We start from the raw sequence: 14,893 nt of genomic DNA on the forward strand, positions 1-14,893 counted from the left end.
GTGAAGAAGCGACAATTGTAGTTAAGCTTAAGCTGAATGATTCCAGTTGACTACACAAGACAAGTCTGCAATCAACAAACTGCTAGTAGTATGGATATACAAATTTCACCATCAATCAAACACATTTCTTCCACTCATCTAATAACATGAAATCAAATCTGAGAAGTATAGAGACCATGCAAATTGTTGAATCGACCCATAGATTTCACCATTTCTTCAATGAAGTTTACAAACCTTTTACAACAACATCTTGGCAACAATCTTTGCCTTCTCTTTCTATTCTACTTTAATTGCTATTCTATCAACTGCCTATTCACTATGTCTAACTATTCACCTTCTAACTACTGACTATTGACTAACTATCACCTTTACAAAATGAAGAGCTTGAGCCTTTTATAATGCTCTCAATACAATTCAATGGCTCAGATCAATTTGAGATCAATGACCGAGATTTTACAATGAAAACCCTAATTAGGGTTTGTTATAACAAACTCAATTCTGGCCATTGAAATAATTGCATTATTTGGACACATGTCTTCTCTGGAATATTCGACCAATGGATAATGGGGGTAGGTGCCTCGGAGTTTGTGTCATCACTAGTAAGTCAGGTACATTGTATCTAGACATGTTGATGTGGAACCCTCGAATTGGTGAAGTAGTGAGTAGGATGCCACCTCAATCTTGCGCTTTGTAGACTTGAGTTGATTTATCATCATGAAGGGATGTTGAGAGATATCTCTTGATACTCAACATTATTCAGTTGCTTAATGTAATGATGATGATGAGAATTATTGATGTAGCTGGGCCCTTCTTCCATCCTTGCTTGCTTGCCTCAGGGTGATTGCATGATCTCTTCCTTTAGATCCTTACTCCAATCTTCCTCTAACCTGGTCCATTTGATTTCTTTCCTTGCTTCCTGCAAAACAAACAAATGGATATCAATTTCACATGATATATAACCTATATACACTCCCACTTTGACTTGATTTCTTATTCTACATTTGTAGGTCTGATATGTGTTTCTGTAGGGGAGATTCCTCCTTTCGATAAGTGAATTCACTGTCCATGAAGTATCCTTATTGTCTAAGGATGAATTTGAGCTGTCTAATGATGAGATCTGTCTTCCTTGATCATCAGGTCTACACCTTCAAAGTCTGATTTGCCTTTGTGAGAATGATATTATTGCTTCTTTGGTAAATTCGCCTTGCTAATGATTGAATTCCTTTCGCTGACTGTTGGAGCTGCGTACAAAATTCGCTGATAGAAAAGATGCTGTTTTTTTTTTGATGTTAGAATGATCTAATGAACTCCTTTATATATGTGGCCTAGGGTAGAGACATGTCTTTGGGATGCAAGGCCGACTTGATCTAGTGTAAACAAAATTGTAAATTATCCCTCCTAGTGCTGGCCGACTTCTATTTAAAAATTAGAATTTGCTTTTGCCGCCAAAGTGAGATTGGTTTATTAATGCATCAAATGTTTCTCGGTTGACTTGCACTTAGTCTTCTCTTGATCTTTTCGGTTTATCACAAAGCACTTTACTCTCAACAAACTTCGCTCTTGTACCTTAGAGAGGGACATGAGCGAGCTAGGATATAAGTCAAATTTTCATCAATATTAGATGAAGGCAAGCTTAGTTCTCACGATCTGCATGAAGTTTAGGATGCTCGAACATTTGAAACCACCATGAAGAAGACTTGCATATTACTCATCCTCAATGCTTTTCGCTCCTGTACCTTTGGAAGGTACATGAGCGAACTAAGGGTTGATCTTAATTTCCTCATTCACATACTCAGTTTTCATTATCATTAGAAGGCTCATGCTGCAACAAAGGCTTAAAGAAGGCTTGTCTTGATATTTTGATTAACAAAACACTCTTCTTCAAGAGATTTCGCTCCTGTACCTTTGGAAGGGTCAGGAGCGAATTATATGCTTGTGCTTAAATTCTTTACTTCTCCAAATTTCTAAGTTGAAGCTTGTTTAAATTCGTCCCCAAAGTTAAGTTCAATTTGATTCCTCTCCAATCAACACTCTAAAGTGAGATTTCCATCCAAATTAGAAGCACAAAGAGAGCCTAAGAAGAATTCGCTCCTGTACCTTTGGAAGGGTCAGGAGCGAATTTGATGCTTTAGCTCAAAATCTCATCTCTTTCTTCAAATCTTCATGTCTAAACCTCATGACCTTGCTCCTCAAAGGGAAATGAATGGAATTTGTATCAAACAAAGCCTTAAAGTGAAGTCTCCGATCCAAATAGAGGGGCAAAGGGAGCCTAAAGAGAATTCGCTCCTGTACCCTTGGAAGGGACATGAGCGAAATTTGATAATCTAGCCCAGGGCCTCCAATTTTCTCCAATATACTATGCTCAAGTCTCAGGAAAACCGGTGATTTTGTCCTCATTTACACAAGCAATTGTGCTTAATGGAATTATCTTAGATTGTGTTGAATTCACTTCTTCCTTGTAAAATTCAGGTTTCCTTTTCCCATAAATCTGTCACTTTCAGATTGATGAAATCCAACCTGAATCTAATATGGACCAGGTCTGTAGAAATAGCCCCAATCTGCTCTTCGTTACTCAAATTAAGATCCTTCTGCCTCAACCTTGAATTAAGCACAGAACTAGGCTTCAAACAAGTTGCTTTTGCTTCATCTCAAGCAGAAATTGACCTCAAATCAGGTCTGATTGTAAATTTAGTGTTGGATGATTATGATGGCTTGCATCTAATTAGGTCTGCTCCTTTTGAATCCTGCTTCCTGAATTGATTTAGGTCTGATCTGCTCTGATTTTCCTGAGTCTTTTATTTTTTCACCTGAAAGTAAAAAAAAAAAAAAAGACAATTTCAATTAAGAAGAATCAAACAAAAGGTAACAACATTATTAGCTTTATCAATCTGGAAATGAATTCTCTCTCGGTACGTCTGTCTTGAAATCTAATATTCTTCACCTTCCATCAGATTGGACTCTGAAAGATGACACTTGGTGAAATTCACATCAACATGATTGAGATTACCTTCAAAATAAGTCTGATTCACCTTTCCCCCATGCTGGAAGTTAACTACCTTTATCTCTGCCTTGTTCAAATTGAGAGTTTTATGCTCTTCTGTTGTAGATCATATTCGGGCCTGCCCTGCTCTTCTTATGATTTGATTTTGAATTTAAATCCCCCCAATGTTTTGTTTATGTGACACATCTTCCACTTCAGAGGCCAGCTTGTTTATTTCCTAAGTGCCACACCTTACATTGTGTTTCATCGTGGCATGTGTTGGGAATATTAGGAGCCAAATAAAATGATGAGGTGGCTGCTTTCCTTTTAAACAAATAAAAATAAAAAATGTCTCAAAAACTTTTTCCTTTACCTTAGAGTTTGGTGGGGCCCAATCCAGGCTACGGTGGTAAAGGAAGTCAAAGGAAATACTATGCCTTAAAACAAGCTTTTAAAATCTCCATTTAAGATTTGTGGGGCCCAAGCAATATGTGGCATGGTGTTGACGTGTATTTTGTACACAATCATACACAGAATAAAATACCCAAGGGTACCTTATCCTCTCTTGAATAAAGCCTCTGATTGCTGAAGATGTCGCAAAAAAGGATCAATCAGGGTGACTCCAATGTTCTTTTATGTAGGGTCTCTATGTGTGGATAAGCACTAGTGGTCGTTGTGAATGCTGTTTCATCAAGGGGCCTTACGTCCTCCAAGCTGTAGGAACAAGATTTCTCTAAACTAACAAGTTCTCAAAAAGATCAAAGGGTAGAGTTTGCAAGGGATAAATTCTAATCTAATCCTATGAATGACCTAATGTAGGCTAGACTTGGCAGGATTCTACCAATTTCAATATTGCCATGAAATAACAACCTAACTGAAATTGATGTGATCTTCTAAGGTAACAAATGATTTTCAATTCATCAAGGATCATAGACACTACCACAAAGGCACATATCCAAAGCTCAATGACTATTGAAGGTTTAAAAAATTCAAGTATCTCCAATTGACCACACAAGGCGTTCCTACAATCAGTAAGAAGCTAGTGGTTTGGAACGTGAATCTCACCAAAATCAAGCCCAACACTTAGTCCTTCAAACTTAAATACTACTTCGACTGAGAATGATTCAAGAAAACAAACAACCATGAGGATAGCCACAAGAATTGCAATAAAACACCATAACTTCAATATTTTATTGATCTCAAAGCCAAAATAGACAACAATTGTTTGAAATTCTTTCTTCAAACTCAATCTTGCTACAAAATAACTTTCTTCTCTCCAAAAGCTCTAATCTTCTAACTATTTCTTGTTGCTCACTATTTCTGATTACAAAATGAAAATGAATGAGGCTATATATAGCATCCTCAATTACAATGAACGGCCCAGATCAAAAGAAGATCAACGGCTGAGATTCTGACACCTAAACCCTAATTAGGGTTTTATTACAAAAGTTCCCTTTTTATTGAACAATATTAAATGCATAGCCAAATATTTAATTTGGCACAAAAATCTAGGAAACATAGACCAATGATAATTAAGGTGCCACGTCATCTATAACAACCTCTCTTCTAGAACCTTATTCCCTTTCCAATGCTCCTTTTTAGCATATGCAATGAATCTGGACACGATTCCCTCAATCTCAGCAATAGGAATCTCAGGAAGATTCCTCATTCGTTCTTCCAAGTGAATAATCTGATCAAAGGCCTTGAGAAGAGCTGCGTCCCATTTAGGTTCAAGTTCCTTGATTTTCTCAATCAGGAGCATAATAGCAAACATTTGATCTCTTTGCTCATTTGTAATCACATTCTCATCTCTGCAAAAGATGACTTTGACCCTTTCTTCCAACTCTTGAAGATCCACATCTGTCTCAACTTCGATCCTTCTACCAAGAATAGTACATAAAACCCCAAACACCTTGTCCTGGATTGGATGGATGACCTCCTCCACCTGATTGCATTTGGCGCTGGTGTCCTCGAAAAGAACTTCCTTCATCTGGAGTAAAGTAGACCACTGGAGTAAATTATGAGCTCCTCCATCCATTATCTTTTCTTGTGCTAAGATCTTCCTTGGTGTTTGCCTGATTACTTGCAGAACAGGAATGATAACATCTTTAGTATGAGCAAAGGCGGCTACCGTTATCATTAGGTTGTGGATGATCTCAAGGACCTGGATAGCCCGATGAATGGTCTGCATCATTCTTGTTGCAAACTCAATGGCAACTGTATGGGATTTGTCAATCCAAGAGCTCATAAGCTGGACCAAGCTCTTAACTTTCTCTGCTTCACCAACTGATTCAAGGGGAAGTGCTTGCATAGGAGATACTGCTGGATCCTGACGTCCCAAAGGCTGACTGAGGTGGCTAAAGTAGCCTCTCCAAGCACCGACTTCTTTCTCAAGTTTTCTATTCTTTTCCATTTCTTCCTTAAGTTTATCTTTGAGCGCCTCAAATGAATCAGTTGCCTCATCCAATGCCTGCTCGGTGGTGAGTGGACCAAGCTCAACGGTTTCTACATCATATTCTTCTGCAAGGATCTCACCCTCGTACTTGTCCACTGCCGGTGTAGCTATTTGCAACTTCCTGGACCCTATCTCATCTCTAATCATCCTGGACATTTTGGTGGCCTTCTTCTTTTCTGTTACTCCCTGAGAATTTCCAACAAGGCTATCTAAATCAATCACATTATCTTCTTCGTCTTCGATCACAATCACCCTTGTTAGTCTCTCCTTCAACCAATCTGGAATGGCGGACCTTGTCTCTCTAACTTGTATTTCTTTAGGTAGTGGCTCTTCTTTCCGGAGAGGAGATGTTGCTTCATCATCATCCTTGTCTTCATGTAGTTCATTGACTTGGGGAGATTGACTTGATGAACGTTGAGATGCCTGTCCTTCTTCATGTTTATCATTCTGAACCATTGACTCCATAGATTCCTCAACTTCAAGTACCCTCTTCTCTTGTCGAGAAGATGTGCCGGATGAGCGATCTCGATTGGCCTCTTGCTTCTTCTTGGAAGATTCTCTTTTCTCAGGTCTTTCCTTCCTCTTCTCACCTCTATGATGGGGATTGCCTTCACTTACGCTTCTGGGGTGAGGATTGCCTTCGCTTGTGCTTCTAGGATGAGGATGGCCCTCACTTGCGCTTGCTCCTTCTGCCGACCTTTCCTCCAAAGTAAAAGTCATAGGTATGTTTTGCTCTCTCAACTTTTGATGTTGCACATCAACCCATCTGCGAGTACAGGACAAAACTGGAGCCATCAAAGTCTTCAAGTCCACAACCTCAGGCTCGTTCCAATCTATCATTACTGCCTTGTCCTCTCTATCATAGGATGACTGGAGGTGCCTGCCACTGTCCTGAGCTTGATCGGTCACTCTGTAAACTTTGCATTTCCTGATGAAATCCAAAGGCAATCTGGAATGCATCTTTCTTTTCACTTCTAAATCATCTGAGAGATTCATCCAAAAGTCCTCTACCTGACATTCATGCTTGTATTTTCTACCAACTGTCTCTTCTATATACCCATAAGGATCAAAATTCTCCCTCAATGAAAAGAATGAAAATGAATATAAGGCCAACTCCCTTTCTGCATCATCTAAAGATGGAGCATTAGGACATACCTCAACTGAATTTCCTAGTATGATAGGTACAGGAATCCCATTTCCATGCCTGTGTCTGAATGCCTTCACATAAGCTGCCAACTGCCTAGTCACCTCAAGTAGTACTATCCTGTTTGTCGGATATCTTGGCAACATATATGGAGGTGAAGGACACCCATGAACTCTAATATATGTAAACTTTTGGAATTGGATAAACCAAGCACCATACCTCTTTACAAGTTCTTGTGCCTCCTGAGATAGCCTATTATGAATCCCGCCTTGCAGTGTCCTGGTGATGTTCATTGTGAAAGTATCATTGATTAACTTGTAATTACTCCCAGGTGGGTGATGTAAATGAACATAAGAGTCACAAACTCTGACTTCTCCAGGTCCTCTTCCAATCGCTCCTCTGTGAGGTAGTCCTGCATATTCAAAACTCCTGATCAAGGCATACATGATGTACGAACTCATGTGGAAGGATTTAGTAGCCTTCAGTCTTCTCAACTGTACGTCCAAGCAATGGCTAATAAATCTAGCCCAATGAATTGTTCCTTTTCCTTGAACTATCACTTGGATGAAGAGGAACATCCACTTCTCAAAATAGAAGGCTTGAGGAGCCCCTGTAACTCGATTGAGTAAGGTTATCAAATCTCTGTACTCCTCCTGGAAGTCGATCCTATGTGGTGTGTTGGGAATCTTGCTCAGGCGAGGACGACTTTTGAGTAACCAATTCTTGTTGATGATGCTCAAGCAAGTGTCTGGATCATCTTCGTACATGGATCTAGCTCCTTCCAAGCTTTTGTAAATCATATCTTTATGTTCTGGTAGATGAAGAGCTTCACTGATAGCCTCATTTGAAAGATAAGCCAAAGTGTTTCCTTCTTTGGACACGATCGATCTTGACTGTGGGTCATAATGGCGAGCACACTCGATCATCAACTCATGGCACTGGATTGCTGGAGGGAAGCCGACCGCCTTGATAATGCCACTTTCAATTATTCTCCTTGCGACAGGTGATGGCTTTCCAATGTAAGGGACCTCTCGAAACTTCTTCACACTGAAGTTTCCCAAGTTGGTATCTCCAATGTTGCTCCATTTTGACACAATCTTGGTCTCCATTTCTTCGTTCCTTTGATCTTCCTTCATAAGGGCTGGACGACTGGTGGATGCTCCTGCCTTTGGGGTCGCCATCTTGACACCTACACAACATTTCATAATGAGCAATATACCTTGGAGCGTAGAAATATAGATTAAGTTTAAGCTTTAAATTTAGGAAACTTCATGATAAATCTTTGAATTATCATTTCCTAAATATGACGATGCAATTGGAACTTCAAAATTTCAAAATTTCAAAATTGGGCTAGGAAGATCTTCACCATACCTTTCTTTGAGAACTAGCTCTAAAAAACGATGCAAAAATTAAGAAATTTGCTAGGCAAAATGAAGATCGAAGTCTTCTAGCAAAGGCGCTTCCTTCATCAACTTCACCACCTTGTGGGTCTTCAACGCCTTGAGGAACAATTCGCTCCACCTCTAACCTCCAACAAAGTTCGCACTCCTTCTTGGATTGAAATTCGCACCTCTCCTTGGATCAAAATTCGCACTTCTCCTTGGATGAGATTTCGCTCCTTCTATTGCTTCTCCAAATCGCATTTAAACAATGATTGAATGATGGATTAAAATGCCTCAAAGTACCTTTCTTAAATAGGCGCTCATGCATTGCAATTCCCATAGGCCGACTTGGAAAATAAACCTAAAAATAAATAAAAATTAAATAAAGAGGAGGCCGACCTTTATAAAAATATTAAAAATAACACCCCAAGCGCACTCCTTTCATTTAATAATTTAATTAATTAATTTAAATGCCTTTGCAACTAGAATTTCGATTTTTTAAAAGGCTAAATTAATTATTAAATGCCTTATGCGAACTCATTAAATGCCCATTTTAATTAAAAATATTCCAAAGTTCTAGCGGACTTAGCATTTAATGTGATTCAAAAAAAAATTGGCGCCTAAGCATGGGAGGAATAAGGGACATCTATCAACATCGCTCTGGTCCCTGGGAGAGGGACAGGAGCGCCCATGCATTTTGGTCCTCCATCTTTCATTTTTTACGTTTGAAACTTCATCCTTGATGTTCGAAATGGCGTTTTCGCTTGGAATCTTGAGTTTGATTCATGCGATCTCTGGAAGGGGCGTACCTTGGAACATTTTCGCCCTGGTCCCTTGGAGAGGGACAGGAGCGATTTTCTACTTTTGCCCTTGATCTTTATCTTCTAAGTCGCCAATTCACGTTGCAGGGCAATCAATGATCTTCCTCGCTTGTTCTATGCATGCCTAACTCGTTTCTCCAATACCAAATGAGCTCTTCCAAGGATATTCGCCCTGGTCCTTCAGTGAAGGACAGGAGCGATTTTTTGCTTTTGAGCTTAAAATTGTCGACTTTGAGGTTAACTCCTTATTCATCGTCTTCCTAAAGACATTTTTGACTTTTGTACAACCTTGCTTTGGCGTGGCTTTGGAAGGGAATGATTGTTTTTATGAAAATCGCCTTGGTCCTTGAGTGAAGGACAAGAGCGCCACTTAGTTCTTGGTACAAACCATTGATCGAGTCAACTTCCAATTGCCTTCAAGGCAAAAAACGTCATTGCTTACTCCACCTTGAATGTTGGAAACGAAATTGGCATTCAAAATTAGGCATACTTGAATATTTCGCTCTATTTCGGCCTTTAGCTTCTCATTGACCGCCTTTACTGAGTCAGTTGCTTCCTCCATGGCTTGCTCAGAAGTGAGTGGACCTAAGTCAAATGTCTCCAAATCATATTCTTCTGCCGTAATCTCATCTTCATATTTATCTACCGCTGGAGTGGCAATCTCTATCTTTTTGGAGCCTGCATCATCTCTTATTATTTTCAACATCTTTGGAGCTTTCCTTCTCTCAATGACTTCTTGATGTTCGTTTAGAAGACTTTCTAAATCAAATGCTTTTTCTTCTTCTTCCTCTATCACTTCTTTGGTAAGCCTCTCTTTAAGCCATTCGGGGATAGAAGATCTTCCTTCTCTTACTTGCACTTCTTTGAGCAATAGTTCATTCCTGGGAGGGGAAGTTTCTTCATTATTGTCTCCTTGTTCCTCATCATCACAAATCTGGATATGAAGGGCTGGATTTGATGATTCTTGTGGCATTTTTCCTTTATCTTGCCTATCATTCTTGTCATTTTGTATTGTAGACTCTATCGATTCATCCACTTTGTGGACCATGCCTTCATCTATCCTTTGATCTTTGCCTTGATTTTCCTTCTCATGCCTAGAAGAAGCACTAGGAGGCTGATCGGAATTTGTCTTTTGCTTCTTCTTGGATGCTTCTTTCTTTCCTTGTTCATTCTTCCTTTTTGATCCTGTAGAATGAGAGGTGTTTTCACTGACACTTGCCCTTTCTTCTTCTTCCGTCCTTGTCTCCAAGTTGAATGTCATTGTCGCATCTTGCTCCTTCAATTTCTGATGTGGAATATCTACCCATCTTCTTGTTCAAGTTAAAACTTGATTCATCAATTCTCTCAAATTTGTGACTTCCTTTTCATATCAATCAATCTTTACTTCTTTATCTTCCTTCTCATAGGTAGATTGGATATATCGACCACTATCTTGTGCTTGATCAGCCACTCTATAGATTTTGCATTTCCTGATGAGATCAAGAGGCAGCCGAGAGTGCATCTTCTTCTTTATCTCGAAGTCATCTTGTGTGTTCGTCCAAAAATCTTCTACTTGAAACACATGCCTATGCTTCCTTCCAGCCATTTCTTCTACATTACCACAGGGATCAAAGTTATCTCTAGAAGCAAATGGTGTAAACAAATAGAGAGATAACTCTAGCTCGACACTTTCAGCTATTTGAAGGGAAGGGCAAACTTCTATTGAATTCCCAAGTGAAATAGAATTAGTGATAACAGCTCCATGTTTGTATCTCAAGGATCTGGTACATGCTAACAATTGTCTTGTCACTTCGAGAAGTACCATCCTGTCTGTGGGATAACATGGCAACATATAAGGAGGAGAAGGACATCCTTGGATCCTTATATATGTCAATTTGGGAAATTGAATAAACCACGCACCATATTGTTTGACAAGTTCTTGTGATTCCAGAGACAATCTTTGATGGATTCCACCTTGTAGAGTCCTGGTGATGTGCATCGTGAAAGTATCATTGACCAGTCTATAGTGTTGTTTAGGTGGGTGGTGCAATATTTCATAAGAATCACAAACCCTTATCTCTCCGGGCCCTCTTCCAACTCGGCCTCTATGTGGTAGCCCCGCATATTCATAATTCCTTGCTAGAGAATATATGATATATGAGCTCATGTGGAATGACTTGGTAGGAATCAACCTTCTCAATTGTACATCTAGGCAATTACTAATGATTCTTGCCCAATTAATCATCCCTTTCCCTTGAATAATTATTTGAATGAAAAAGAACATCCATTTGTCAAAACAAAAGGCTTGAGGAGCATCTACAACTCGGCCAAGCAAGGTGATTAAATCCCTAAACTCTTCTTGGAAGTCAATTCGGTGTGGCCCATTAGGTATCTTGTTCAGGCGAGGTCTACTCTTTTGCAACCAATCCCAATTGATGATTGATAGGCAAGCATCGGGATCATCTTCATAAATCAATTTGGCTCCTTCTAGGCTTCTATAGATCATATCCTTCTGTTTTGGTAGGTGGAAGGCTTCACTTATGGCTCTTTCTGATAGGTAGGCAAGAACAGTTCCATCCTTGGTCACAGTTGTCCTTGAGTGTGAATCATATTGCTTGGCGCATTCGATCATCAATTCATGACATCTAACTGCAGGAGGGAAGCCAACTGCCTTGATGATGCCACTCTCTATTATCCTTTTGGCTATAGGTGATGGTTTGCCAATGTATGGTGCCTCACGAAACTTCTTCACATTGAAGTTCCCAAGGTTTGTATCTCCAATGTTGTTCCACCGGGACGTAATCTTGGTCTCCAAGTCATCACTCTTCTGATCTTCTTTGATGAGGGCCTGCCTTGAAGATGATCCACTTGTCTTAGGTGCTGCCATGGTTTACCTATGAGAGATGCTCAAGTTAGGGTCTTGGTGAATTATTAATGCATTGAAACCTATGAACTGAACCTTGCATCTAAAATACGAAATCAATTACTATATGCATTAACAGGGTCTAATTGACTTTAACAAAATCATTACCAATCCTAAATCAGACCTGCTCCTGACCTTATATCCGTCTAAATGACGCACTTCTGATTTGAGAACTTTAACCTCAAAATCTGATTGATGATGTGACTGCTAACGCCCAAGGATTCGCTGTCTCCTTAGTCTTTTGCTGCTCAAATGATGAATTTTGCCTTCCAATCTGCTAGAATTCGCCCTTGTGAGAATGATGTTGCTGCTTCTTTGGGTAAATTCGCCTTGCTAATGATTGAATTCTCCTCCCTTAATGTACTTCGCTGTTGTGAATTTGGAATTCACTGATGGAGAAGTTAGCTCAACCTGTTAACAAAATTCGCTGATGGAGAAAGATAATGTTTTGGTTTGATGTTAAAATGATCTTATGAGCTCCCTTATATATGCGACCTAGGGTAGAGATATGTCTTTTGGGATGCAAGGTCGACTTGGTTTAGTGTAAACAAAAATGTAAAGTATCTTCCTTGATGCTGGCCGACTTGATAAATCATTGTTCTCCCGTCTACCAATTCGAATTTTTGAATTAGTTTAGGCGCCCAAATGCTTGCCTTATTGATTTTCGCTCTATGTCTCATGCAAGGTATATACAATTTGTTCTAGATGGTGATTTCGCTCTACGTCCTTGCTAGGGACAGGACCTATATGACAAATTCGCCCTCTGTCCTTCGGAAGGACAAGACCTAAATGAAGTTCGCTCATCGTCCTTTGAGAGTACAAGTTCTAAGATGAAATTCACCCTCTGTCCTTCAGAAGGACAGGACCTAAATGAAGTTTTCGCTCTCTGTCCTTCCCAAGGACAAGACCTATATCAAAAATTCACTTGATGACCTTTGCAAGGTATGCTATCTTCAAATTGCTTTATGTCCTTTGGAAGGACAAGGTCAAGACAAGTGTTTCGCTCCATGTCCTTGCCAAGGATAGGCCCTATATGATAAATTCGCTCTTTGTCCTTGGTAAGGACAAGACTTATAGTGCAGTTCGCTTTGGACCCTCAACAAGGACAAGGCAAGTAGATGATTTCACCCAACGGCCTTTGGAAGGACAAGACCTATATAGCAATTTTCGCTCTACGACCCTTCCAAGGACAAGCTTAAAAAATGGAATTCACTCTATTTCCTTAAGGAGGACAGACCCTATAACAAAATTCACTTCATGCTTTCTCCAAAGACAGGTCTAAAAGATTCATTCATCCCAAGTTGATGCAAGATACGTGGTTAAGTGAAGAAGCTCGCTCAATGTCCTTGATGAGAATTTCGCTCTATGTCCTTAACAAGGACAAGACCCAAAACATAATCCGCTCACTGTCCTTTCCAAGGACAGGTTCTATATGACAAGATTTGGTAGTTCACCTTAGGACTATTTTACAAGGACATGACTTGAAACTCACTGTTGGAATCACTGCTGCCGTTACACCAAAAGCTCGCATTGTTATTGAACGGGCATGCGGCCAGAGTTAAGGAACCACGGGAGGTGGGAGAAAGCCATGTCATGAATCCACAGGAGGCGCTGACCCGCCGAATGGCCAACAATCCCCCCCTTAGCAACTACTGAGAATTCCAGGTGCAACTCCAGAGATTCGAACCTATGACTTGGCGCTCTGATGCCATTTGTTGGAATCACCGCCGCCGTTACACCAAAAGCTCGAATTGTCAGTGAACGGGCGTGCGGCCAGAGTTAAGGAACCATCGGAGGCGGGAGAAAGCCATGTCATGAATCCACAGGAGGCGCTGATCCGCCAAACGTCCAACACTCACCACTTCCTTTTACCTCATCGATTTGAGCCTTAAGTTCTCCAATTTCCTCACATGAAAGCATCATCAATTCAGCCCCTAAGAATACCTATAGAGGAAATTCGCTCTATGACCTTTGGAAGGACGGGACCTAAAACAAAAGCTCGCTCTAAGACTTGAGCAAGGTACGGGTCAATGCATTTAAGCAAATTTCAGTCCATTGACGGTTTTGATGAAAGCTTGGTTCTCAAATCAAGGCAATGTAGGCAACCTCATGACTAACTCTTGATTTGACTCTTTCACCTAACTTTGCTTGACTTGCTCAATCTTTAAATCCTGATGCTTGATAATCTATTCCACTCACTGACTAGAAAAGAGCATAGAGAGAGACTACTCCTAGATAGGGCAAAACCTAAAAAAAAAAAACGGGGTCCTGTTGATGTGTTTTTTATGCACATGCGAACACAAAATTAAATACCAAGGTATCTTATCCTCTCTTGAATATAATCTCTCGGATGCTGAAGATTTGCTTAAGGATCATTCGAGAAGACTCTAGGGTTCTTGTATGTAGTATCTCTATGTGTGGATAAGCTTTTGTGGTATGATGTGATTATGCTGGAATCACAAGGGGACTTACATTTGATTGCCTGAACGCTTAATCTGCTGGAAATTGAGTCCTATCTACTCACTGAGAGATAAAGAAATATCAAAAACATAGAGTTTAGAGAATCTATTCTAGGACCTAGAATGTAAGAATATAGATGAACGACTAGGTGGAGTCCTACTGGGTTGGGTCTCACCATCAGGTTGAACAATCTGACACCAACTCAATGCAATCTTCTAAGTAATGTTTTGGGTATGTTCAAATCATTACCATCAGACATTGATCACTATTCAAGTTAATATATGAACAATAGTCGCATAACAATTTGAAGTTAAGCTCATTCAATGCTAGTTGACCACGCAGGACACACTTACAATCAGTAAGAGGCTAGTGGTATGGACTAGGCGGATTCCACACGAGTGCATTCAACAATTTTCTCCATTCAATCTAACTATCTACCATCTAATATGAAGATCTAATATGCTGCTTTTTGGAAGAGTCTGGGCTATTCAATGATGTAATTTGCTGATGAATATGTCTCCCTTATACGTGCGTTGGATATTAGGGTCTTTCTTGCTCTATCCCTATCAAAGTGACACATCTGCACCTAAAGGTCAGCTCTTTATCCTTTTATTGCCACACCTTGCCTCATGGTTTAACGTGGATTAAAGGGGCTTAGGCATGTGCTGGGTGCTAAATTTAAGTGCTCAGATGTTAAACAAACTAATTAACCATAATCAGACTGAATAAACAGTAATAGTAATGAAACA

General features: G+C 39.9%; 2 protein-coding genes across 5 annotated transcripts in view; one reads left to right on the plus strand and one right to left on the minus strand.

Annotated features, from left to right (window-relative positions):
- The window catches only part of LOC131076938 (small ribosomal subunit protein bS1m), a 52,555-nt gene that overhangs the window by 4,496 nt on the left and 33,166 nt on the right, over positions 1–14,893 (plus strand). The gene's annotated exons all lie outside the window — the stretch shown is intronic.
- Positions 9,153–10,043, minus strand: LOC131859325 (uncharacterized). The gene has a single exon (XM_059212936.1). It carries the CDS (start codon positions 10,041–10,043, stop codon positions 9,153–9,155), a length of 891 nt encoding a protein of 296 aa, XP_059068919.1.

Source organism: Cryptomeria japonica, chromosome 10 (genome assembly GCF_030272615.1).
Source record: "Cryptomeria japonica chromosome 10, Sugi_1.0, whole genome shotgun sequence".
NCBI lineage: Eukaryota > Viridiplantae > Streptophyta > Pinopsida > Cupressales > Cupressaceae > Cryptomeria > Cryptomeria japonica.